General features: G+C 33.6%; 1 protein-coding gene across 1 annotated transcript in view; it reads right to left on the reverse strand.

Annotated features, from left to right (window-relative positions):
• The window catches only part of LOC134855208 (tryptophan 5-hydroxylase 1-like), a 53,382-nt gene extending 27,671 nt beyond the window's left edge, over positions 1-25,711 (reverse strand). The window contains exons 1-8 of the mRNA XM_063871659.1: positions 25,573-25,711; positions 24,760-24,858; positions 23,509-23,671; positions 20,093-20,245; positions 19,578-19,679; positions 18,792-18,937; positions 18,036-18,103; positions 16,434-16,484 (exon numbers count right to left, since the gene is read on the reverse strand). Of these exons, the coding sequence (XP_063727729.1) occupies positions 16,434-16,484; positions 18,036-18,103; positions 18,792-18,937; positions 19,578-19,679; positions 20,093-20,245; positions 23,509-23,671; positions 24,760-24,837 (761 nt within the window). The 5' untranslated portion in view covers positions 24,838-24,858; positions 25,573-25,711. The remainder of the gene's footprint in view (positions 1-16,433; positions 16,485-18,035; positions 18,104-18,791; positions 18,938-19,577; positions 19,680-20,092; positions 20,246-23,508; positions 23,672-24,759; positions 24,859-25,572) is intronic.
• Between the last annotated feature and the right edge of the window lie 383 nt (positions 25,712-26,094).

The following is a 26,094-nucleotide window of genomic DNA, read 5'->3' on the forward strand; positions in this document are numbered from 1 at the left end:
TTGGTCTTGGTCTAGAAGTTGTTAAGAGCGGGTAGTTTGGTCTCGAACCAGGAGTTGTAAAGAGCGGGTAGTCTGGTCTTGGACCAGGAGTTGTAAAGAGCGGGTGGTTTCGTCTTGGACCAGTAGTTCTAGAGAGCGGGTAGTTTGCTGTTTGACCAGGAGTTGTAAGAGCGGGTACTTTGGTCTTGGACCAGGAGTTGTTAAGTGTAGGTAGTTTGGTCTACGACTAGGAGTTAAAAAGAGCGGGTATTTTGGAGACAAGGTATGGACATCAAATGCATTCGAAACTTAGGGTGAACCAGGATCTAATATTTTGGCTCTTTTTCCTTTCCCTCCCCCACCTACAAATTTTTACTAGTAAACTTGTTGACCACATTGTCTGATTGTTATGAAAATTGACATATAGACTAATTAGGCCATGACAAACATATTTGGTTTCCATAATCAACCTCGTAAAACCACTCGTTACACTCAAAAATTGAAGCTCGTCTGAGGTGGGGCGAAAAGGAAAAAGAGTCAAGATTTTGATCAAGACGGACTATCAAGAAAGTTTTGTCGGTCCTCCTTGCTTTTGGTCGACCAAATTAGATTTTTGAGCTCTCCTAAAACATTAATTACTAGGCGACATTGAAAACGCATCATCCAAAATTTTGCTTAAATCTTTGTTCAAAATATAACCCTTGAAAAACCGTGAAATCTTACAAACTAAAGCTTTCAAATCAAATTTGATAACATTTTAGCAACTGTTTTATATTTGAATTTTTACTAAATTTGAATTTTTTTCCAAGCTTGAAGGCAAATATGGCATGAAATGAACCAGAAAAACCCAGTTTTTATCGAACGAGAAAAGGTATGTTCATGGCTTAACTTTCGGGTTTTTTTGTTTATTGGCCGTAAAAGGTCAATAGCTTTCCATTACTCTGAAGGAAATCAAGATACTAAAATTAGTTCTAAACAGCTAGATGAAACAAGGGCTTTTTCAACGTTTTTTGGCATTTCTCCAGTCCCCCCCTTTGAATTTCAATTTTGAAAAGTCTAATTAACGTAGTCATTAAGCAATAAAATTTTGCGTGGTGAACAAATTGACAATTCTAAACAGATTTGTTCTTCATACTTTAAAACGTAACATCACGCATTTAGCCGTAATAACACGTGAAACAAACATAATACTCGATATTTTGAAAGGGGGAAACTGGAAAAGAGCCCGTTTTTTGCATTAATTTTTTTTTCGAGCTTAATTTCTAGGCATTTTGTGAAACTTTTTGCTATCTTTTACGGCAAGCACGTGGTTTTTGCAAATTTTCAACTCAATGGCTTTAAAAAAAATTTGGTTTCTTGAAATTTTGCTGTTGCATTTCCGGCTCTTTTCCAGTTCCCCCCTTTCAAATTCAATTTTGAAAAGTATTTAACGTTGTCATAATGCAATGAAATTTGGCGTGGTGAACAAATCGACAATTCTGAACAAATTTGTTCTTCATACTTAACAGCGTAACATCACGCATTTAGCCGTAATAACTCGTAAACTAAACAAAAAACTCGGTATTTTGAAAGGGGGGAGCTGGAAAAGAGCCCATTTTCCATGTCGCCGAGCAAAGAAACCGAGTTTTACGACACAGGTTTAAACCGAAAAAATGACTTTTTTTTCGCTGTTTGCTCACTGTCAAATTGCCTGTGCGTGTGGGCTCCCTCCCCTGAGCAGAATTAAATCCCCCGTCCCTTTTCCAATTATAGCAGCCCACTCCTCAAGCTCCGGTAAAATCACAGTGAATAGGAACTGTATTTTATCTTGTCAAGCTGACAGGTCAAAACGGGAAAAATGCAAAACGCAACATTTAAGGCTGCCTTCATAAAATTTCATAAATTTCTTAAGCCAGGCGAACAATGTATAAAGATCGGCTGTTTTTGTTTTAGAAACTCTGTCGTAACTCTAGAGACTCTGGCACTTGTTACAATGAAGTGCCAGGCATAATTGATGACTTGCTGACTAATTCTGGACAGCACTGGTGTCAAAGGATGGCATTCTGCTAATTGAATTAACCATGACTCTACACATAAGTTCAAGTGCTTATACCGGCTCTTTGCCAACCTCCTTGAATTTTTCTGAAATTCACTATATGAAAGTCTATTTGAAATGATTTTTTAAGTAAAAAATTGCATTAAACCATGTCAGCATTAAACCACTTTATGCTTCTTGCATGCGAAATGACCTGTGAACAATTTTTGAATAGCTTTGTTTTTTGTTATTTTACGAGGGGGTTGGGAAACTGAAAAAAAAAGACTTTCTACCACCTGCAACTAAGATAAAATATGAGTTCCCCTACCAAGGTTCAGGAGATAAAACGTATCTGAGTCTAAGCGAATGAAAGAAACAAAAGCTTGCATGTGACTGCGCCATTTACAATTGCAGAACTATTTTAGTGATCTTAAATGAGTGCATTGACGGGGCTTGTACCCCCTGTGGAGACACAAAATCTCTAATGCTACTACTTACTACAGTTTAGAGGAGATTTCGCTTTAATTTTGGTTTACTAATAATTACAAGTGAAGTGTAAACTGGTAAGACAGATAAAAAGCCCTTTCTCCAGTTGGGCTTTTTTCCGTAACACTATAGCCCTTTAAAGCCAACCCCAACTCCCATCCCCACTGTTAAACCTGAAATTTATTTTGATCTGAATCGATTTGTAGAGGGATGACTCATTGCGAGGCCAACTGTGTATTTTGTGTACTAAAAGTGGATTCCACAACACGGACTCTCCTTTTGTTCTTCTTTTGTTCTATCATTCACTTTGATCATTCATTTACAAAATTGTTGAAATTTTGATCGTTCCGACACTTTTTTAAAATGTTCAAAGCTTGTCTGTTGAATCCAGGAATATAGAGACACAAAAATGTGCACATATCCAGTGCACAATTTGGCCTAGTAATGACAACCCGGGTTGACCAAAAAAGCCAGTCATACAATTTTCATTTAAGGAAAAATGCTAATCATACACTTTTATGCCTTGCCATAAGTACAGAAAATTGCATATATGAAAATTGTATGACTAGCATTTTTTTGACAAAATCTTTTTTTTTTGATAGTTATGATACACCAAATTGTAGGCCAAAACAAGTTACATTTTCTTCGAATTTTCGATGACACCATTTTAGCAAGAATATATGAAACTCGTATGGCTATTATTTTTTTCTTAGACTGAAATTATGGAATTATATGACTAGCGTTTTTGGTCTACAGAGGTCAACTCGGGAAAATCAATTTATGGCAGCCGGTTTAGATGCTTGAATCGACCTACAATGTTTATAAAAAGATTTTACGGCTTCTAAAATATCCCTTTTAGTGCCTGAAAGTTGATGTAAATGGAACTCGTCGGACTTATGCAAAGTAAGGAATTGTGAGCAAAGTTTTGTACTGAAAACGTTGCATCAGAGAGTGATTCGAGTTTTCTACAGCAAACTATAACTAGGGGAATTCAACACAAAAAAAAAAACAATTAAAAAACATACGATATAAAAATATTTCAGTTTCAGTTTGAATCGAAAGTCAAAAAACTTAAAACATAACCATCTTATAGTCTGTATAAACTGAGCAAAAAAAACGAACAAAACGAAAAAACGAAGTTAGTTTGAATCAATTTAAATTGATTTAAATCATATTTTTGATGTTGATATCCATAAAAAAATTAATGCCAAAAATGAAATTGAGTCGATATTAAAACATCTTAAATGGATGTTTTAAAGCTACATGTCTGTATTAACTTAATTTGATATATACAACGATTCGAATTAATTTGTGTAACTCTTTGCTATATCTTAAAATAGCTCATGCATGACTTTTTTTACATCAACTTGGTTCTCATATGCAGCTCTTAGTTTGCAGTGTCAACAAAATAGGAAAACAATTTTTGAGCTCTTTTTCCTTTTCCCCCTCCTCACATAAGCATCAAGTTCATGGTGTAACAAATGATTTTACAAGGTTAAGTATGAAGATCAAATATGTTTGTTCATAGCATAGTTAGTCCGTATGCCAAATTTTATATTAATCCGATAATGTTTGTTCATAGCATAGTTTGTTCATAGCATAGTTAGTCCGTATGCCAAATTTTATATTAATCAGATAATGTGAATAGAAAAAATACTCTAAGATGTTTTAAGATGTTTCCAGGGTGGGGTTTTTGTTTGATTGCACTTATGAATCAGATCACATATCAATTTGCTTAATGTCAGCTTATAAGGCTAATAGACAGGGGTTACTGACGGCTGCTGTTGGCTGTTAGCAATTTTGTTTTTTCTTGCGATGTACCTAGGCGTTGGATAGAGTGATAATCAATATCTTACTACTAGGCTTGAATTTGTTCTTAATTTTTGTAGAACAGAAACTCCACTGCAAACTCTTTTAACCCGAGCAATGGTATCACATTTTGAACGCGCTTAGTCTGTTTGCTTTAGGGTTAGATAAAGAAAAGGATGGAAAGCAGATATATCCGCTGGCTAGACCCGGTTTTGATGATGAGATAACTTGGCTCATTTTTTTATGGTCTTGTAATCCCGGATTGTCTCCACACCAATTTTCATGGTCGACCTCCTTTGCCAGAATACGAATAACCGTGCTTACTAATTGTCAAAAGCATAGAACCAATCAATATGTTTTTCATTGACATTGACTGAGGGAAAGCTAGGGTAAATTTTTTTGGAAAATTTTGTTTGGGTACAAAATTCGATTTGCGGCTGAAAAAAAAATTTGAAAAAAAAATTTCGAAACTACTTCAAAAACGCCAATTAAAAATGATAGTCAAATTTTTTTCATATATGGTTTTATATCATAAGCATTTTTGCTCGATGGAGGTCAACCGGGAATATAAATTTGGTCGTTTCTGAAAAATTTTCCATCTATGTGGAACTATGACAATTCAGAAAAAACCCATACAAGATAGATCAAGTTCATTTTCGTTCAAAGAACAAAGTTATTCCTGCGGAAATAACGACTTCGATTTTTTTTGATATATTTCTCTTAGGGTATTTGAGACCCATCTTTAGTTTTATTGATACAATTAAACCAGGAGCGATTGAGTTTTGTTAAATTTATCATAAAAACCGAAGCCGTTTTTTTCGATGGAGGAAGCTGGTTTTTTCAAAACAAAAATTAAATTGATCTATCCTGTATCAACTTTTTTTTTAAATTTTCTCAACTCGGCATAGCTGGAAAATTAAGTAAAAAAGACTTAGTTTATATTCTCGCGTTGGCTTCATAGACCAAAAATGCTAATCATTCAATTCAAAAAATTAGGTCTATGAAAAAACACTAGCCATACAGTTTTCATACACTTTCCTAAAAAAACGTAATCAATTTTTCGAAGAACTTTTTTCTTGTTTGGGAAAAAAGTAGTTGTGTCGTGCTAAATAAAACAGAAAAAAAACAAATCATACAATTTCCATATAAGAAAGTTGTATGACTAGCATTTTTTTGATGGCGACAATTAAAATTGTTCCAAGTAGTTTTAAAGTTACTTTTTCAGAGTTTTTTTAACCGCAAATCAAATTTTGTACTCAAACAAACGTTTTCCAAATTTAGTTTTTTGTGTGCATAAAATAATCGTGCGAGGACAAAATTTGAATTTTTTTCGGCTTCTCTCGATAATTTTTTTTTCAAAAACGCGAAAAACTCCTATTGAATTTGTAGGACGCCTTGATTAATGTCTGATGATTTAAAATTTCAAATTTCAAAAGTTTTTTTTTAAATATTAAAAGTTAGATGCTTTTCAGCATATGATTTGTGTAAGAAAACTAATATACAATTCAGGTCATTTTTATTGCATTGTAAATTGTAAATGCAAACGGTCAAAAGTTTGGTAACTCTAGTTTTGACTAAACCATGATTTTTGTCACCTGTGTGCGGTGACGATTACATCCCAAAAAATTTGAGACAAGAAAATTGAAAAAAAAATCAGTTTTTTTTCCGTTTTTAATGAAAATGCTAGTAATCGAATTTCCATATATGAAAAACTAGTGATCATAGACTTTTCATGCATTTTTCTGTTCCTATAGAATTGCATGAAAAGTGTGTGAGTAACATTTTTCCATATATGAAAATTGTATGACTAGCATATTTGGTCAAGCCGGGCACCAGGCCTTACAACGCAAAGAAGAACAAGCAGCGGTTTCAAAACAGCTTTGGAATTACGTGTTCTAGCCAATAAACTTCCAAAGAATCGGTAAGAAATGTGGTATTGTCGTTCCTAGTTTTCCTCAGGTGATTTCTTCGATTCTTCTAGTTTGCTTTGCTCAAATTGTTTTCTTTATTGTCTATTGAATACAATCACTCAAATTCATTTTTCGAAACCCTTTTGTTGTTCTTCGTAAATATTCAGTCCTAAATTAATATTGTTGCAGTTTATAGCCCATACAATGGTTGGTTCGAACAAATTATCTGTGGTGTTTATTGCAACGATGGCTTTGATGATGATGATGCAAAAAGAGGTGACTGCGGGATGGTATACGCAGTGCCCGTGGTGCTACATAGATTAACTACTGCAAAGAGAGAAGCTGGAAAATTTTTTGAAGATAAAATTGTTCTTTTCCAAATTTCCTTGGCATTTGAATTTCGATTTTTACAAAGAGTTTCAACATTTTCTGTATTTGAATGACGTTTTGCATGGTATATAAAATAACTGTTTTGAACGCATTTGATGTCCATAACGAGTTAACCAAAATACACTAGTGTACAGAATTAACCGCAAATTTAGCCTTATATTCTAAAAAAGCCTACTTTAAGGACCATTTGGAACCAGTTTAAAACTAGTACTTGTAACCAATTAAACTATTGATAAAATATCTCTTACTAACCAATCATGATCCATAAATAACACTGACAATTATTTCCATTTTGTCAATTTGTCATTTTGTCACAGCCAGGAAAACAATTTGATTGTTTTCCTGGCTACTTGTTTCAATCGTTTTGCGATGTTTGGCTCTACCTGAGTTTGTACACCTTTGGATCTTACGTTTAGTATCTCTTCCTCAAAAGCTAAAGCTCGCCTAGTTTTGGGGCTGTGGAGTTTCTGTGGCTTTAGAGGTTTGGATGAACGTAGGCTCCGGGACTCTTTACCCTATTGTGTCTTCATCCTTTGACCAGTTTTGGAGATCGCGCATGACGTCCGCTGGAATTTGAGAGAGCATCAACTTTTTCCGATCGAAGCAGGGGTGTTTGGCCTTTTCCCAGCGTAAGTTATTAGGTGATATATTTGTGGCAATATTGAAAAGTGGTGTCTTGGCCTTTCTGTTCATTTGAGCTTCAAATGGTGCTATTTTTGTTATTCCGTGTTGAGTAATGATTGGTGTTTTGTTGATTTCCGCGATATCCGAGGCTAATTTGAACGAAGTGTTGTTTTTGTCGATTCTCTTTACTCCGAGTCGCCATTTATGTCTTTGTATCAACCTTTCTACCACCGTTGGGAATTTTGATCACTTTTCTATAGCAACTAGTATATATGCGTCTTTATTTAATTCGTCTGAAAGGGGTCCTGCAAAATCTAACTGCACGTCTCCGTCTAGAGTCAACAAAATTAGAATGAATGTCGCTTGTCTGTTACTGGTTTCACATTTTTATCTTATTTGGTACTTTGGCTACATCTTTGTGCCCTTTGTACAATTGAGCGGTGGTTGTGGGGAAACAAGATTTGTTGGCAGATTCGTTAACTTTAAACTCAATTTGGTTTTTTTTCAACAAAGAGATTTTTGGGTTTGTTTTGTGAAAAATCCGCCTGCTCAACAGCAAAGGCACAAAACATCAAATGTTGCAGGCTTCTTTACAATAACTGTTTGAGCAATCAACAAATTCGCAAAAAAAAATTTATTGAAGGTTTTTTCCACATTGTTTCGAACATTAATTTTGAAGCAATTTATATCTAATTATATTATTGATAAAACAAGCCCTGTAAAATTTTAATAACTAACCAATCATATTTCATCTCTAAAAATGACCCTTATTTGTAGGTGCTGAAACTACACGTAGTTTCAGCACCAGAACAATTTGAATAAATTTTAGAAGACAGTTTTTCTCCTTTGTAACAAGTTCTATAAACCTAACCCGCAAATACCAGTAGTTGTACTATTGATCTATTGAGACTAGGAGATATAACAGTAATATTAAGATTTGTGTTAGACTAAGAAGTTGCACGAATCTATCCGGCCTAAATTAAGATAGCGTGACGAACAGACGGTGTACTTTATCTGAAACTACTTTATGAGTAAGCTACTTCAGGCTTAAACTCATCTGGTGCGACCAGTGAGGCTTAACACATCTTAAACTCGGCTTAAACTCAGCTTAAACTCACATTTTATTTTGAAGTTTAACATTTTCACATCGAACGACATCAAAAGCTCTGGAATACCCTCTCTGAAGGTCTCAATTTTTCTATTAGGCACTTACCAGTTTTTTGAAAATGCCAGTCTAAAAACTCCAGTTTTCACCTTCTGTGTTAGGGTTTGCAACGTTCTTTCTCGAGTAAAAAGTTGTTCACGCGACGTGAAACTTTCTCAGCGAAAAAAGTGAAATTATCAGTGTGAGAACTTTGTGAAAATCAGTGGTTTTACTACAAGTATCACGTGAATTGAAAAAAAGCTCTTTACCAGTCCCCCCTTGAATTTTTCGGAAAATTAATACATCAAAAATTATTTAAAATGACTTTTCATGTTATAAAATGAGCTCTTTTCCAGTTCCCCCCTTTTAAATTCAATTTTGAAAAGCTTATTTAACATTGTCATATTGCAATGAATTCTGGCGTGGTGAACAAATCGACAACTGTGAACACATTTGTTCTTCATATTTTACAGCGTTACATCACGCATTTGGCCGTAATAACACGTAAAACAAATATAAAACTCGGTACTTTGAAAGGGGGGAACTGGAAAAGAGCCCAATTTTTGAACAGCTTTATTTCGAAACTTTACAAGGGGGTGGGAAACTGGAAAAGAGCCACAAAAATATTGCGGATGATGAAAACTGAAATTTTCAGACCCGAAAAAACTGGTGAAGGCTTCAAATTAAAAAATCAGATTTTAGAGAGGGTATATTTCAGATAATTTGCTGTCCGTCGATGTAAAAAATTTGCTAAAGTTTTATATAAATTTTGTCCAAAATGGTTCTTAGATTTTAAAATTTTGAGAATAAAAAAATAATTTTGGGCTTGCATTTGTCCACTAAAATGGCATGCGTAAGCATAACTGAAGCAAAGATAAAAAAAAGTTAACCAGAAATGTAGGGATAAAAAAATTCTTGATAACCCACCCTGAAAAAAAAATTAGATTCTGTTGTACTCCAATTCGCAGTGTCACAAAGTCACGCAGTATACGTAAACCATGTCAATAATTCTATGAAATTGTAAAATTTGAAATCGAACCAGTTATTTTAAGTTTCGAAATCTGGAAAAGCCAAAGCTAAAGGCTCTTTTCCACTTCCTGATCCCGTTGTAAAAATTCTTTTACGTTATAATGTGGAAGAAATTTACAACAGGACCAAGAGTTGTAAAGAGCGGGTAATTTGGCGACAAGGTATGGACATCAAATGCGTTCGAAACTTAGGGTAAGCCAGGATCTAAGATTTTGATCAGGACGGACAATCAAGAAAATTTTCCGCCCTTCCTTCTTTTTTGGTCGAACAAGTTAAGTTTTCGAGCTCTGCTAAAACATTATATAGTGGGCGACATTGAAAACACATCATCAAAAATTTTGTTCAAATCTTTCCTCAAAATGAAACGGTTAAAAAACCTCAAAATCTTACACAGTTAAGCTTTTAAAGCAAATTTGATAATATTTCAGCAACTGTTTTTCATTTGAATTTTTACTAAAATCAGGTTTCTTCCAAAGCTTGAAAGCTAACTAAACCTGAGATGAACCATAAAAATCTTGTTTTTATCGAACGAGAAAAGGTATGTTCATGGCTTAACCTTCGGTGTTTTTGCTTATTGGCTGTAAAAAGGAAATTATTTTCCAGTACTGTGAAGGAATCAAGATACTAAAATCAGTTCCATTTTCAACGTTTTTGTATTATGTTTTTCTTTAGCTCAACTTCCAGGCAAATTGTCATATTTTGTTGCTATCTATCACGGCAAGCACGTGGATTTTGCAAACTTTCAAATAATTTGCTTTAAAAATTTTTTTGGCTCATCAAAAGTTTGTTGTTGCGTTTTCAATGTCGCCTAGTATAGAAATCGATTTTTACGACGCAGATTTATACCAAAAAAAATCACTTTTTTCAGCTGTGCTCACTATCAAATTGCCTGTGTGTGCGGGCTCCCTCCCCTGAGCAAAAAAAATCGCCGTACTTTTCCTCATTATAGCAGCCCACTATCCAGCCTCGGTGAAATCACAGTGTAAAGGAACTGCATTTCATCCTGTCAAGCGGAAAGGTCAAAACGGGAAAAATGCAGAACGCAACATTTAAGGCTGCCTTCATAAAATTTCCTAATTTTCTTGAACCAGGCACGCAATGTATAAAGATCGCCTGTTTTTGTTCTAGAAACTCTGTCGTAACTCGAGAGACTCTGGCACATGTTACAATGAAGTGCCAGGCATAAATGACGATTTGCTGACTAACTCGGTAGATCACTGGTGTCAAAGGATGGCATACTGCTAATTGAATTCACCATGGCTCTATACATAAGTTCAAGTGTTTATACCGGCTCTTTTCCAGCCCCCCTTGAATTTTTCTGAAATTCAACATAAGAAAGTCTATTTAAAATGACTTTTCAAGTAATTTGCATTAAACCATGTTAGCATTAAACCGTTTTATCAATTTTCTTACATGCGAAATGAGCCGTGAACAATTTTTGAACAGCTTCATTTTTTATTTTTGTTAAATTACGAAGGGGGTGGGAAACTGAAAAAAAACTGTCCACCATGTGCAACTAAGATGGAATATAAGTTCTACTGTCGAGTTTCAGGATATTCAAATATCTGAGCCTACTTAGAGTACAAAGGAAGTTTCAATAATTTTATTTTTGTAAGTATTACAAGTGACGTGCAAGCAGATAAAAAGCCCTTTCTCAAGTTGGGGTTTTTTTCGTAACACTCCAGCCCTTTAGAGGAAACCATCCCCACCCGCACTCTTAAACCTGAGATTGATTTTGATCTGAGTCGGTTCTTAGACGAATGACAAATTGTATGAAAATCAAATTATGGCAGCCCATTTAGATGCGTGAATCGATTTAAAAAAATTATCAAGAGATTATAAAGGCTGCTAAAAAGAACGTTTTTTTTTACCTAAATATTGATATAAATAGAACTACACAGACTATCGCAAGGTAATGAAATCTATCAAAGTCTCAACGAAAGTGATGTAGTTTAACAATAATTTTTAATCCAAAACTGTAAAAAAATTTGTACTCAAGGAAAATGTCCATCAGAGAGCAAGAGTCGCTCGAGTTTTTGTACTGCAACTATAGCATTTCGGGGAATTGATTTTGTTTTTTTTTGCAAACCTTAAGGTTTTCGCATTACAAAAAGTAAGAACAAGAAAAAATTCTGATAAAAAAATAATTTTTCATTACCAGCCGTTTAGCTGTAATTATGTTATACAGAAGATCAGATATTGAAAAATTATATTTAGAATAATGCTTCTCTGGTAGAGAAAAGTTATCTTTCAGTTATAATTATAGTTATACATTTTGACTAAGATAAACACAAACAAATCAATTAACAAGCTAACAAGCGATTATACAATTTATATCGAGTTTTATTGCTACTAGGCCGGGAGGGGTAGGGTAAAAACAAAAAAAAAAGATTCAGGAAGGTTTCGTTTTTTCACAAAATGGGCTTATCTAAAATTATTTCAAAACATTTTCAGTGAAATAGCTTTTGCATGGCTTTTTTCATCAGCCCGTATCTCATATGCAGCGCTTAGTTGTGTTAACAGAAAAGGGCAGCAGTTTTTTCAATGCTCTTATGAATGAGACCACATATCGATTTGTTTAACGTCAATTTATGATGCTACTAGGCAGGAAGGTGGATGATAAAAGCAAGAGAGAACCAGGAAGGGTTCCTTTGAAAACAAAAAAACTCTCTGAAATGGCAATTTTATGAAAAAATTTTTTTCAAGAAAGCCAGAAAAGTTTTGTAGAAAGTCAGTCTGATTTTAGAAAAGTTCAGGAACTCTGCTTATTCTTCGTCTTATGATTTCATTGACATTTTTCCAGCTGTTTTCTGTTTGTTATGGTTTTTTTATTGGTCGTATGATAGTCACCCTTAGTTTAATTATCGAATAGTACTAAATCCATCTTTTCTCACATTAATTAAACGATCAATTTTATGTTTTAGCGAGGGGTTTTTTGAGGTCAACATTGAAAATCAAATTTGAGTGTATTAACTTATTTAGTCATTAAGCCATGTTTTGTAATAATCGGACAATTCTTCAATTTAGGCTTTGACTGGTCTTTGGGTGCTTCCATCTCTTTATGGGAGGTTTTGGCTTGACGCCTTCTATCTTAATAGATTTCACTTTTCGTCCACATTATCGGCTTTGTTATGACGTTTATTATTTGTTGATATATTATTTATTATTTGTTGATATATTATTTATTATTTGTTGATATAGTATCCCGTTTTTTTGTTGATATAGACGTTTATTTTTTGTTGATATAGTATCCCGCAGTTGTCCCAAACAGGGTAGTTTCCGCAATTTTTTTCAAAAAAACCTTTTGACAACTACATCTAAAAGCAAATAACTAATTTTAATTAAAATAGTTTGTCTTGAAAAAAACCGGTAGTAGGCCAGCAAGCCGAACAAAAAAAAACATTCCAACAAGCCAAAAATAAATACTGTTATTTCAACAAAACAACAGAATATTACTGTTGTTGCTCAATTAAATGTTAGGTTTTTCTGGAGTAATCTATATTATTCTGATTTCGTTTCGGTTCAGTGATGTAGCGGTTTGTAAATCATAAACCCTCCTCCCCCAAAGTCTACCAATTATTAATAACTCCCCATAAGGGGGAGGGGCGAATGGAGGTTGTGGTAAGCTGGCAGGGAGTATTTTTTATGGATTATAATCAATTATTTTTGTAACTTCATAGATACTGACTATAAAATAACAAGCAGCCATCAATTAGCAGCCATCAATTATTATCCTCGGAACTCCAGTGCGGGCAATAACCGAAACTCGAGTAAACTTTTCTAGCCATTTAAAAATACTGGGAGGAACCTATATTTTCAAACTTAGAACTTTCTAGAAATTACCACAAAATTTTGTATCAGAACTTTTCGGATTCAAAAATAGCAGTTTTTTTTTATTTTGCCAAACTGACGACATTTATACGGTTATTTAAGCTGATACTTTCATTATAGTATTATAAATTTCATGGAGATATTTATAAAAAAGAATGATCCAGAGTATTAGTATCCCGCAGCCCTTTCACCCAGCGAAAATTATTTTTGCCAAATAAAATGAACGACTTTGAAAACCATGAAAGACATAAAATTTCAAAATTAGCAGCCATAAAAACATATAAAACCTTATTTGAAGCTGTTGGTTATTTATGCAGAAAATAGTAACTCAAAAACTTGAAACTAAATCGGTCGCATTAAAATTCCCCGGTCAAATATTTGGTTTAGGAGGATTTTTTGAAGAGATGACCATCCTCTTGACCCATAGTATCAGCTATAATATAACCGGAAACTCTGGAAAGAAATAAATCTATCATTTCCTAAGAAACATGCAAACTTATTAGCTGTTCTTCTTCTAACGGAGAACTGCTTTTCAGGTACACTATATCACTTTTCTGGGTTTTTTTTTGGGCTGAGAATTTTTTCTCACCCGGGTTGACCTCCATACACCGAAAATGCTTATCATACAATTCCATACATCAAGTGTGTGGAAAAATGCTTGTCATACAATTTTCATACAATTTCTAAAAATGGTTGAAAACTGGTATAAACTTATTTCTGTGGCTGTTTGATTCTAATAAAAACAGTCTGGTGATAAAAAACTCAGGTTTTCGTTTTTTGAAAAAAATGCTTACCATACAATTCCCATATATGGAAATTGTATGACTGGCATTTTTTTGATGGCGACAAAAAAAAATTATTCAATTTTGAAAATTTGGCCCAAAAAAATGTTTGTTTTTTTTCAACCGCAAATCGAATTTCGTACGCAAACAAACATTTTTCGAAAAAAAATTTTTTGCATGCAAAAAGTAATATTTTGTGTGCATAACGTAGTCCTGGATACGATAAAATTGGCTTTTATTTTCTTTCACTTAAATTTTTTTTTCAAACACGCTGAAAATTCTTATTTCTTTTGTATGGGGTGTTAATGTATGCCTTGATCAATGTCTGATGATTTGAAAAATCAAAAATTTAAAATAATCACCATTAAAAAATTTTGCCAAAAACTAAAAGTTTGTTGCTTTTGTTATATCAATTGTGAAAGACAGCCAAACTCAGGCCGTTTTCTATGCATTATAAATGCAAAGACCGTCCAACCTTTGGTGCTTTGAGTAACCAAGGTCTTTGTCGCTTGTGTTAGGCTGCAAACACAACGTAAAATTTTTCAGAAATACATTTAGAAAGAAAAAATCAAACTTTTTGCTTTATGGAAAAACATCTATCATACAATTTTCCTTTATGGAAAAAGGTTTATCATAGAGATCTCATACAATGTTCTGTACGTATGGCATTGTATGGAATTGTATGACAAGAAGTTTCTCATATATGGGAAATGTATGGTCAGGAGTTTCGGTCATCCCGGGCAACCTTAAATCAAGAGTCTTAAACCAAGATGCGCCTAGATGTGCCGACCTTACGACGGAGAGGCGAATATTTGAGTCATTAAAAACGAGGCCAAACTGTGTATTTAGTGAATTGTATGTGAATTCCCTAACAAGGACGCTCTTTTTGTCTTTCTTTTGTTCTTTCTTTTTTTATCGTTCCGACAAAAATTTGTCTCTGGACAAAGACTTGTCTCTCGATTCTAGAAACCTACAGACACCAAATCCGCAGTGCACAGTTTGGACCCGTAATGTTTTACCAATGCTCCCCGTCCCATTAAAGTAATCAGCAAACTTTCACAGCTTAGATTTTGAGGGATATCTTCCAAACATGGAAAATAATCACATAGTAACTAATAATCTTTGAAACATCTTCTGGTGTTTTAACTGCCACTTATTTGGTATCGAATGAATAAAAAAATTGAAGACTAAAAATTATTATGCAAAAGTTCAAAAACACATTGTTTGATTAGTATCATACATCACGTGAAAAAACGAGTTGTACCCAAATCTAAAACGACCGACCAGATTGCCTAAATCCAAACTGGAGTGCTGGATATTTCGCCTCACATAATGAGTCGCGTTGGCTTTCAGCATCATAAATGAAATCTTCAAAGTGCGCTAGAATTTTTCCAGAGCATGTCAAAAATCGCATTATTAAAACCCCAGAACTGACAACATGAGTTGACAGAAAAAAATCGCTTTACATTTAAGCTCAAATGTGAAACGATGTTAACTCTCGATAGTCAATTTTTGCTTCGTTTTTCCGAAATTGGCCGAAAAATAACCCACGCATTTATATGTCGCATTGCTTCAAAAATCGGAGCAATGAAAGATTTTACTTCGATTGCCAAACATTTGACCGAAAAAACCACCCAAGCATCTAAGTTTTGCGTTTCTTCAAAAGTCGGAACAAGAAAAGTTTCAACCGCGGACTGACAAGCCTGTTTTTATTTGCTTGGTCTAAAATAATACAATCCAACAAATAAATTAATAAGACTGTTCGTATCAGAACGAGGCCTTGAGTGTTCCATGTGCACTTCAAAATCAATAGATTCGTGTTGATTTAGGAAAATCGTCCAAAAAAGTAAAGGTGTGTTTTTACATTTTGAAATTTTGTTTTACGGTCCGGTTTGAGAAATCAAATGATTTTTTCGAAAAAAAAACTACGATTGTTCGCATGAAACCAATCTACGAACAGTACTTAAGCTTTGTATCATGAGCTAAAAACATGTTTTAACTGTTTCATAATGTGTGTAATTTGTAAGAAGTAAGTTTCAATAACTGCACTTAAAAATTTTAGTTTTGATTTTATTGTTCAAGATATCAAATACAACCGGTTTAAGGGCATTTAATTAAATACCGCTTTTGCTTCATGAAAACTAGCACAACTGAAAAGACGAATTTGATAGAATCGATTGCATTTTTAGCCCTTGCAGTATTAGGTTTTTAACTTGATAATCAATTGCAATTTCTGTCGAGACATTTGTCATTCGAGGTTCTTTTTGATGTCCATTCAATTTGATCCAAAATTGATAAAGAAAATTTGAAATTTATTTCCTTATCTGGCGTGAAAAGCAATAATTTACGAAGCGTAAAAATTGACACCTAGTATGTCAAATTGAGCAACTTATTTTTCAAGAAGAGCAGTGGGTGAAAATAAATCCATAACTCACCATGTTTTGTTTTCTTCGTCAGAATAATCCACTTGTGGTATTGGATCTCCGCTGAAACATGATAAGAGAAAAATACCTTAAAAACTCCTTGTTTGAAAAATTCTACCTTGCTAGATTAAACCACCAAATAATTTTATCTAAATCTGAAGCCATCTCTTTCATTCTTTTCAAATGTTTTATTTAAAAATATATAATTTATTTTAACTATTAATAGCAGCTTGATCTCACTGCATTAATTATTCTTTTCAATCATGCAAAACTTTGGTTAATGCATGACAAACATCATGCCATGTAGTTGTTGATTAGTTAGAACAATTATGTCTGCACAACGGGTGAATCACCGAGAATTCTTCCAATCTATTTTTTTTTCTATAGTTAATGCCAAAATGTTCGCCAAAAAACAAACAAATAATTAAAAAGGTCAATGTGTCATCTTTCAACAACTTCTGCGGTCAAACTTTAATTTTAAGGTGATTTCGAGACATCCCGCATCCAGTTTCAATCGATTATTTTACGATTTTGGTATCAGTCCTACTAAAATTCAGAAACAATCAATTTCAATCAATTATTAACCGATTATAATCTCTCTTTTTTAAAATCAAATTATAATTAATTTTAATCCATCATAATTGATTATAAATCATTATTTTTATTTATATTTCTAGTTCTTTAGTTTTGTACAAAAATCCATTGTAATTGATTATAATTGACTATAATCCATTATTTTTATTCAAATTTCTACTTCTTCAGTTTTGCACAAAAACTCATTATAATCGATTATAAATGATTTTAATCCTTTTTGTTTGTCCATTTTGTCTTAGAAGTTGCATCTAAAATGCTTATATTTTATGCTTTTTGTAGGCGTTGGTTTCTTTGAAGAAGAAAAACAAAAATTCTTTTTAAAGTTCTCCAATTAATTCGAATTTGAAAGTTTTTTTCATTTCTTCCCCATTAGTGTTGTTTTGTGATGCATATTTTAAGCTTTTTTAAACATCAAAACATCAGCACAATGATTTAGTTTCACAATTGATTCAAAAGATTTGTTTATCATCTACCGCGGGAACCTTTCCACTAATATGAAAGGACCTCTACGAAACTTTTGCTTCGTGATAAAGTTTTGTGTTCAGATGAACCAAAGTGTTCAAGAAATCTCTCTTTTAGAGATTTTTTATTGACACAAAAATAGTAACCCATAAGATGCAATTCGAATATAATTTTGAATTGACAAAATTTCGGAAAATTAGAGATTATAATCGATTATGATCGATTATAATTGATTTTAAGGGTTTTTTGTATGAACTTTAATCAATTATAAGAGATTATAATCTCTTGAAAAATATCACGATTATAATCAATTATAAATCCTTTGTACACCTAATTTTGGTAATTATAATCAATTATTATTGACAAAAAATCATCATAATAATCCGTTATAATCGATTACTTACGCCTAAACTTGGATGCGGGATTAGATTCTATCTAAAACATTAGATTTTGCATTCAAAATTTGTCTGAAAAATGTAATTAGCTCTTTCGAATTAATTTTGTCTGTTCGAATTTTTTGCAACTCACTATATAAAACGAATGACAAAATTTACTAACTGTCTGTAGTTGAAACTGATCTCAGCGAACATTTTCCTCCTTGCTGTGTAAACTGGGTCGTGAAAACCCTGAAAACAAAAAAAACTAGGTTCGTTGAATCTGGTGTTGTTTTAAGCAGTCGAGAAACCCATTTTCTGCAACTTCAAGTGTCTCATCAAACATGGGCTATCGTTTCATGTATTTGATTTTCAGAGATAATTTTTGAAATGTTACAAGGTTTATTCCTCAATAGTTATAAGTTTAACGAAGATTTACTTAATTCATAATTCTAAGAAGACAGACCCCAAATCTTTTTGCGTTTCAGATTACTGCCTTGTGTTCCGAACATATATAGGAAAAGGTTAGCCAGTTGCTGTGCAATAAACACTAAAATTTCTGACCGTAATCTTAAAACTTCTACAAAAAAAAAGTTTTTTTTTTTCAAACTGCTTCTCGTTTTTTTGGTGTGGTGGAAGCTTAGAACTCAATTCGATAGAAAGATAATTAAGATACTTTGACGACAGATTTCCCAGCGAAGTAGATATAAAACCAAATGAAGTAGATATAAAACAGATATATTTTTCTGAACACTGGAGAAACTTTTTGAATATTTTTCGAAGCACGGTTGAGGGAAAAAAAACGATGTCACCCGACCGATTTCGTTAATTGCGGTGCCTGACTTTGCCTGGAAAAAACTATCCAATGGTCGGAACAAAACAAAAATGGTCGAAACAGACATAAAAAGCAGCAACCGAAAGAAAAGGAAAAAGTTCTCACTGGATGGTCGCTGTCCAGATCCACGCCAGCCATGAATACCCTGTTGGACACTTTATCCAGGTCTCTCACCCTTGTGGGGTACCAAGGAGTCCCCCCTGTTCCCTCCTGTACCCCAGATTCCCCTCCACCGCCGGCTGCGTTAACACCTGTTGATAAGTAAAAAAAATATTTATGATGGTTGGACCCCCCCTCCTGATTGGTCGTTGATTGGAACCCCCAGGACGACTCTTTTTCTTTTTCCCCCACCTCACACAAACATTAATTTTATGGTGTAACGAGTGGTTTTACAAGGTTAAATATGAAGGCCAAATATGTTTGTCATGGCCTAGTTAGTCTGTATGTCAATTTTCATGACAATCGGACGAACTGAACAGTAACTTCAAATATAAAAGTTTACAGGTGGGTGGAAAAAGGAAAAAGAGTCCCCAGGACTATCCAATAAGGCCTGCTGTTTAGTACTGCTTTATGAATTGATATTTCTGCTGGTCAACCCTGTATTTTACTGAAAGCGCCTGTGCGAAATACATAGTAAAGCTGGGGGAAAGGGGAATCATAAAAATTTTTGAGAGCCTGGAAAAGTTTAAGTGACCCGAAACAGGTCGACAAGTTTTTTACATTTTCTTTTTAAAATATGAGTATAACCATCCCACTCTCTCGGAAAAAATCCTATCGTCGCCCCTGGTTGAGATCCCAATTGACCTAACTATTTAAAAACAGGAGAACACAATGATGAACTAAATAATAGCCATCGAAATTTGTTGAAAAGAAATGTTTTCATGGTTTTACCTCCCGTCATTTCGACTCCTCTGTTTCCTGTCTGATCACCGGAAATATTCTGCTGCTCAAGGTTGTCACCGCCTGGCGATTGTTCCTTTTTATTGGCTGAATCTAAAAGATCGTTAGTTGTGGTGTTAATATTCTACCTGATAAGAAAATTGAAAAAAAAACTTGAGTTAAGCTCGTTTATTATTTAAAAAATGTAACAAATCATTCATTTTTCAACGTCTTGGTTATCTTCTTTACTAGCTTCTCACTTCGTAATTATGTTTTTCCCTTGCTTTTGACATTCACTTATCAGTTTTTTTTTTCATTTTCCCAGCGTTTCAATTTTGTAATTTAATTCAAATTTTGTTAGTTTTAGATTTTTCAGTTGCTGGGTAAAAATTTTTTTGACATGTCAAGGTCATCAATGGCATGCATTGATGTAATTAGAAACATTGGTTAAATACATGTAAGCAATGGCAGAATTACAATTACGATATGAGAAGCTAATGAAGAAAATCTGTTCTTGCTTTTTTCACCTGCTCGATTGTTGCTTGGGACGAACATGGAGCCATCGTTGAAAGTGAATTCGATCACGCAGTTCTTCAGTATCTTGATGGCCAACACCAATGACTCTGCATCGCCATCCAAGTCACAGTAGAAATACTGCTTGTAATCTACCCCCAATACCCCTGAAATAATGTTCATAGTAATCTCATTTCAGTATTTTGATGGCCAACTCTTATTACTCTGCATCGCAATCCAAGTCACAGCCAAACTAATACCTGTAGTCTACCCCTAACACCCCTGAAACAATAATCGTAGTAACCTCGATAATCTAAACCGTGATTATCATAAAAATAGTGTGTATATTCCTAACAAGGATAGCCAGTTACTGTGCAAATAGCACAGACAGTTCCGACCATAATCTTAAAAAATTATACTCTTTTTTCAAATTATTTCAGTTTAATGTGGTGTGATAAAAAAAATCTAAGCAAAAATAATCAGAAATTATGATTAATCAAATAAGCCAATTGTCAAACAGTTTTTGTAAAAAAAATGACTAGAAAAAGGAAACAAAAATATCGTATTAACTTTTAAGATTTTTTCAAAAAAAAATGTGATGCAGCAATTTTTGAAGTTTTGAAGTTTTTGATTCCCAAAATAGCGCTATAATCTCCAAAAGCTAACTTTATTCAGAAAGTAACGAACTTGTTCCGGCTGAAATTAAGCTTAAATGGGCTATTGTAAGCCTGCACAATCTTGTTATTAGCTCGAAACTAGACCAACAAGAAAAAAAATCAAACCAGTATTTCTCGACTCTAAGAAAATTGTTTCAGAGTTTTTAACGTCTTCTGAGTCAGGGTTTAACTGAAAAGGGTTCATTGTGTTAAAAGTATCTTCCCATTTCAGGAAATATTTGTGGTACCGAATTTTGCATGGAAAACAAAAAGAAAAAACTAAAACTCGAGAATACTCTTTCGGAACGATAGTCTAATATTAATAAAAAATTTCATGATATTAACTAGCAGAGCTAATAGCTGTGCAAGTCTCGAAGAGCGTTTCGCTTCGACTATACTCAAACAAAAAATTTGAAAAAAAAGGCAAAAGAAAATTACAAAGAAAAATCGAAAAAAAAATTGAGTTTTTTTCCTAGAAATTCAGCCAGTTCTTTTTTAATAAGAGTTGGCTAAAAAAAGTAAATATAGCTTTGAAATGTTGACTTTGTCTCCGAATTGAGTTGAGAAGTTGGTCGGAAGATTGACAAAAATTCAGCTCCACAAGACTTTTGTTTTTACTTTTTCTCATCTCTAAAACTCTAAAAGATCTTTTTCGAGTTTTCTTTTTAGAATCCCAATAGCGACCAAAACAATTCAAGTAGCATACAAATGTTGAATCCACTTTGAGTTTTTCTTTAAGCAGTCAAAAAAGGCCCAAACAAAAAACTACCCGATTGCAAATGCAAAGTTCCTTTCGAACCTTTGAAATGTCGAACATACAAAGAAATTCATAGTAATAATTAAAACAATAATCATACAACTTATCATAGCAATGAAAGTCATGAAATGTTTGAATTTCAAATAAAACAAAAAATAAGTATCATATTAACCATAACATTAATTAACGATGATCATACAAAAAATGATGATCATAAAAACTATTAAAACTATTTTAAAGCTATTAATAAAAACACTCATTAAAAAATTTATGGCTTCCGCGGCGACTGGTAATCGAGTTATTAAGACTGCTGGTCTTAGTCCGTTTTGAAATGTTTTTTAAAAGTGTTATCAGATGAGTTTGTTTCCGAAAAACCTACCACCCTCAAATTTTACGTGTAAAAAGTTTTTCTTTCAAATACTGTAAATGAGTTTTTTTTTTGGTTTCACAATCCACCAGAAATTCTTTTGTGAAGCTATTCATCAATTCGGTAAAATTTGATAACTTTTGAAACGCGAAAAAAAATTTCGTCGAAAGTTTCAATTTAGAGTTCATAAGAATTTGCGACTAGCAACCGCTTCACTCCGCTGCTCTTCCATTTGGCTCGTTTGCCGCTTCAAAATGACGACGGTGACGAAGTCTCGTTTATTTTTAAAAGCGCTAGTTGTCTCTTTCGACCAAAAGTAGCTTTCAACTTGTTGTTGGCTCACGCTTCAACAAATTATAGACAATACAGTTAAAATTTGTGAAATTGATAGAACAACCAATGGGAAAGGGAGTAGATATGAAATAGTTGTTCCAGTTGAAAAAAGCATGTCAATGATGTTAAAAAAAAACAAACCAACCGAAGTATGAGCTGACTACTATAGAATCCAGTCATAAATATTGAAAAGTAACGTTATGAATTTTATGAAACATTCAATAAACTTTTCGAAATCTGTTCAAATTGTTCAAATCTGCTCAAACAAAAGAAATCAGTTGCTGTCCAAGTAGCATTGAGTGTTTCGGCCATAAGTATCAGTGCACAGGATAGCCGGTCGAGTTACAACTAGCGCAGAATGTTCCGACCTCATAAATTAATTTGAAAAATATCGAATTATTAAACCTTTAAAATTAGTGTCGTTTTTTTGTGATTGTGTGCTGAGAGAATCATAAACATACAAAAACGATTTGCCCATTAGGCCTCATCGACACCAGTTGTCTTCAAAAAAGGAAACTCATTAAAAACATTATAAAAAAAAACAAATCAAAAATAGTTCTAATTTTTTTGTTTTAATTTTTAAATTTTAAAATTTTTGCGCTATAATTTTCAAATTTTTAAAGAAAAATTTTATTGGCAAGGAAGTCGGCAATGAAGCTTAACTAACTAAACTTATTTTTTGTTCATTAAAATTTAGAACATTTTTTAATATAAATGGCCAATTTTTTTTATCATAAATGTTACTCGATCTCTTTAATTGCTCGAACTTAGTCTAAAACTCAAAAATTTCATGCCGCTTTTCAAAAGGGCTTTATATGATATATCCCTCGATTCATTGGGAGATGTAAGTTTGGCACTTGATTTTGCGTGAAAAAAAATCTAAAGAAAACACAACCGAAAACAAAGTTCCTCCCCCTTTTCAATAAACATGAAAAAATATCCTGTTACTTCGAGTTCTCCATTTATCTGCACTTGTTTTTTTGAGTTTGGTTAACAAAAAAATTGGCTTCAATTTATCGACACAGACAATTTTTTTTTCAGTTTTTCGCATTTCCAACGACAACTTTCAGACCAGTTTTTTCAAGCAGTCAGACCATTTTTTTAAGCACTGAAACAACTTTTTTCTAAAAAAAAAAATCCGAATCATGACTGAGGGGCTTTAATACGTCTTCACGCTTGACTCTTGATGTACCTAAAATTAGGCAAAATTGACCAACCCTGCGCCAAAGTTCCTTAGTGTCACTTTTTTATGGATGTGTTTGAAACAATGAGTTAAGTTCGATTTGTTCATTCACAAATTTCATAACCGATGCTTGCCTTTTCCAAGCTCCTCCGCTTTCGTATCGCTTCTCTCTACGTTAGATGAGTCATCATCTACATCAGGTATCACTTGTAGACTTTTGTTGTTGTCCTTGTTGGAAACAGCAGCTCTAATTGGAATTCTTCGCGATTCAATATGCCGAATGTTTATGTTGTATCTCTAAAAAAAAAACAGAACGGCGCAGCAGTAATTTTGAAAAGTTCATGTGTTTGAAAGTCGCCTATCTTGTAAGATTTTGTAAGCTTATTGCAAGATTCTGTCAGAAAACTGCTTTCTCTTGCAAGACTCTTGCAAGATTTTTTCAAGATCTTATAAGATACCCCAGTCAAAACTAATAAATCTTGCAAGAATCTTGAAGACATGTTGCCTAGTTAAATACAATTTTCAAACTCTAAATGAAAATTGACGAATGTGACTCAACTATATCAAGTGATATATTATTACGCGATATCGAAAAACAAATCGAAATGTTTTTCTGAAGATGGCGCTTGCTTTCACACTTTCAGCTCACTTTGAAATTTTTTGATCAATATAAAAAGGCCAAAGTTGTTTTGCTCTTTTTGTTTTCCGCTAGCCACACTACCAGAACATGCTTGATGAAACTGCAAGCTATCTTTTAAGATCCTGTAAAAACCTTAAAAGAACTAACAAGAAAGCTCAGTCGAAAAACTGATGGTGTATCTTGTAAGATCTTGTAAAAAATATTACAAGATCTTGCGAGATAGCCCGCCACAGATAGATCTTTCGAAGTCATTTTTGCAAGAATCCTACAAGATCTTACAAGATTGGTCATCTTTGTCAACTGGGGAAAGTAATATGTAACAAAGAGATTACTTCTTACAATAATTCTGCGTTATAAAAACCGTTTCAATTTTTCAAAACTTGTTCAAGCTTAATTGAGGATAGCCCGGTTGGAAAAAAACCCGAATGTTTCGCCCATAGTAATTACCACGGATCTCAAAAAAATTGCTGTGAGCTTCTTTAAATTTCTGTATGCTTTTTTGAAGGGCGAGAAGAGACAATTGAAACTCAGCATCAAAGACTCTGATTATTGGCCAAACAAAATATAATAATCAACGAAACCAAACACCCAAAAAAGTTTTAAGATTTTAAAAAATTTCTGCGCCACAGACAACGTGTATAAAAATTTGCCAAAAAATGACATTTGACCTTTTGACCTGTATTGGTTCATGTTGACTACTGACCTTGAACACTTGAATGACCTTTAACCATGCTGGACTACTGACCTTGAACACTTGAATGACCTTCATGAGTCCCCCCACCTGGTCCACGGCCTCGAACACCAGAGCACATCTGGAGTGCATCGACTCCTCCTCATAGTTGTGCTGGAATTATATTAACACTTGGCTCTCTTTTCGTACAACCCCCCTCCCCGTTCCAGCATACAAAAATTTATACACACTCATACACTCACACACCCAAGCGACTGGTTTTTACTTTGTTAGTCTTAGGGTCGCAGTCTGATTTTGACAAAAAATGGCATTCTAAGCATAATTGGTCCTCATATTTAGCCGCGTACCTGATGCTAACTTATTTTGTGAGGAGTAAGAAGAAGAATCAAAAACCGCTCTCAACTCGGGGAAGGTTTCTTAGATTTCAAAATGATTGAACACTGAATTACAAGAAAAAAGTAAATTTCGGTTAAAAAAAACTAATAAAAAAGGACTGTTTCAAATAATTGATGAATAGTCAACACTTTGCTTAATTGTTGCAAAGTGAATGTGAATTGAAGCTGAAACCCCAGCCCTTTAACCTTTCAAGACACCGCCGTGTTTTAACCTTGTCCAAGCACCATCAACACACCCTTTTGCCTACCCGTAAGCAGATTCGTTAACAGCGTCCAAAGAGACTTAACAAATTTAAAATAATGTTTTTCTCAAACATAACTCGTTTTAAATTATAAATTTTAATTTTTTGTATCTGCAAAATACAAAATATAAGCATGACTATAACAATCAAATTGTAGGTTATACTTTTATTCAAAATATTTAATTTTTATATCATTATTCAAAATAGTAAAATCAATAAAATCTACTTACATCCAAGCTCAATGAGAAATTATTTCCCCCCTGCGATTTCCTCTGCTGCGACTTCCCCCCAAACAGAGTCCTCTTTGTCCTCAAAGTCACCCCTCCACTATCCCTCCTCTCTCCCACACCCACCCCTATTCCCACACTACATGACGTCATCTGCACCCCCACCCCCACTCCCCCCACGTGACTCATCACAGCTGAGGGTGAAGAGGACGATGATGACTCATCGTATTTGCCGGATAGATACTGGCGTCGCACGTAGAACATATTTTTTGCAAATTTAGGTTTTAAATCAAATAAGCGACAACAGAAGTGAAGTCTTCTTTTTGCTCGTCAAAAATTTTTATTAAAAAAATAATGAAATAAAATTAATGCGCTATGAATGAACAGTAAGACAAAAGGGTGTAATCCATAGGCTATAATAAAATGTATATTTAAATTAGTGGTAGACTATTTTTACTTTGCACATAAAAACTTCAGTTAAATATTTCAGAAAAATGATTTCTTTGTGTTGTTTTACGTAGATCT

This window comes from Symsagittifera roscoffensis, chromosome 10 (genome assembly GCF_963678635.1).
Source record: "Symsagittifera roscoffensis chromosome 10, txSymRosc1.1, whole genome shotgun sequence".
NCBI lineage: Eukaryota > Metazoa > Xenacoelomorpha > Acoela > Convolutidae > Symsagittifera > Symsagittifera roscoffensis.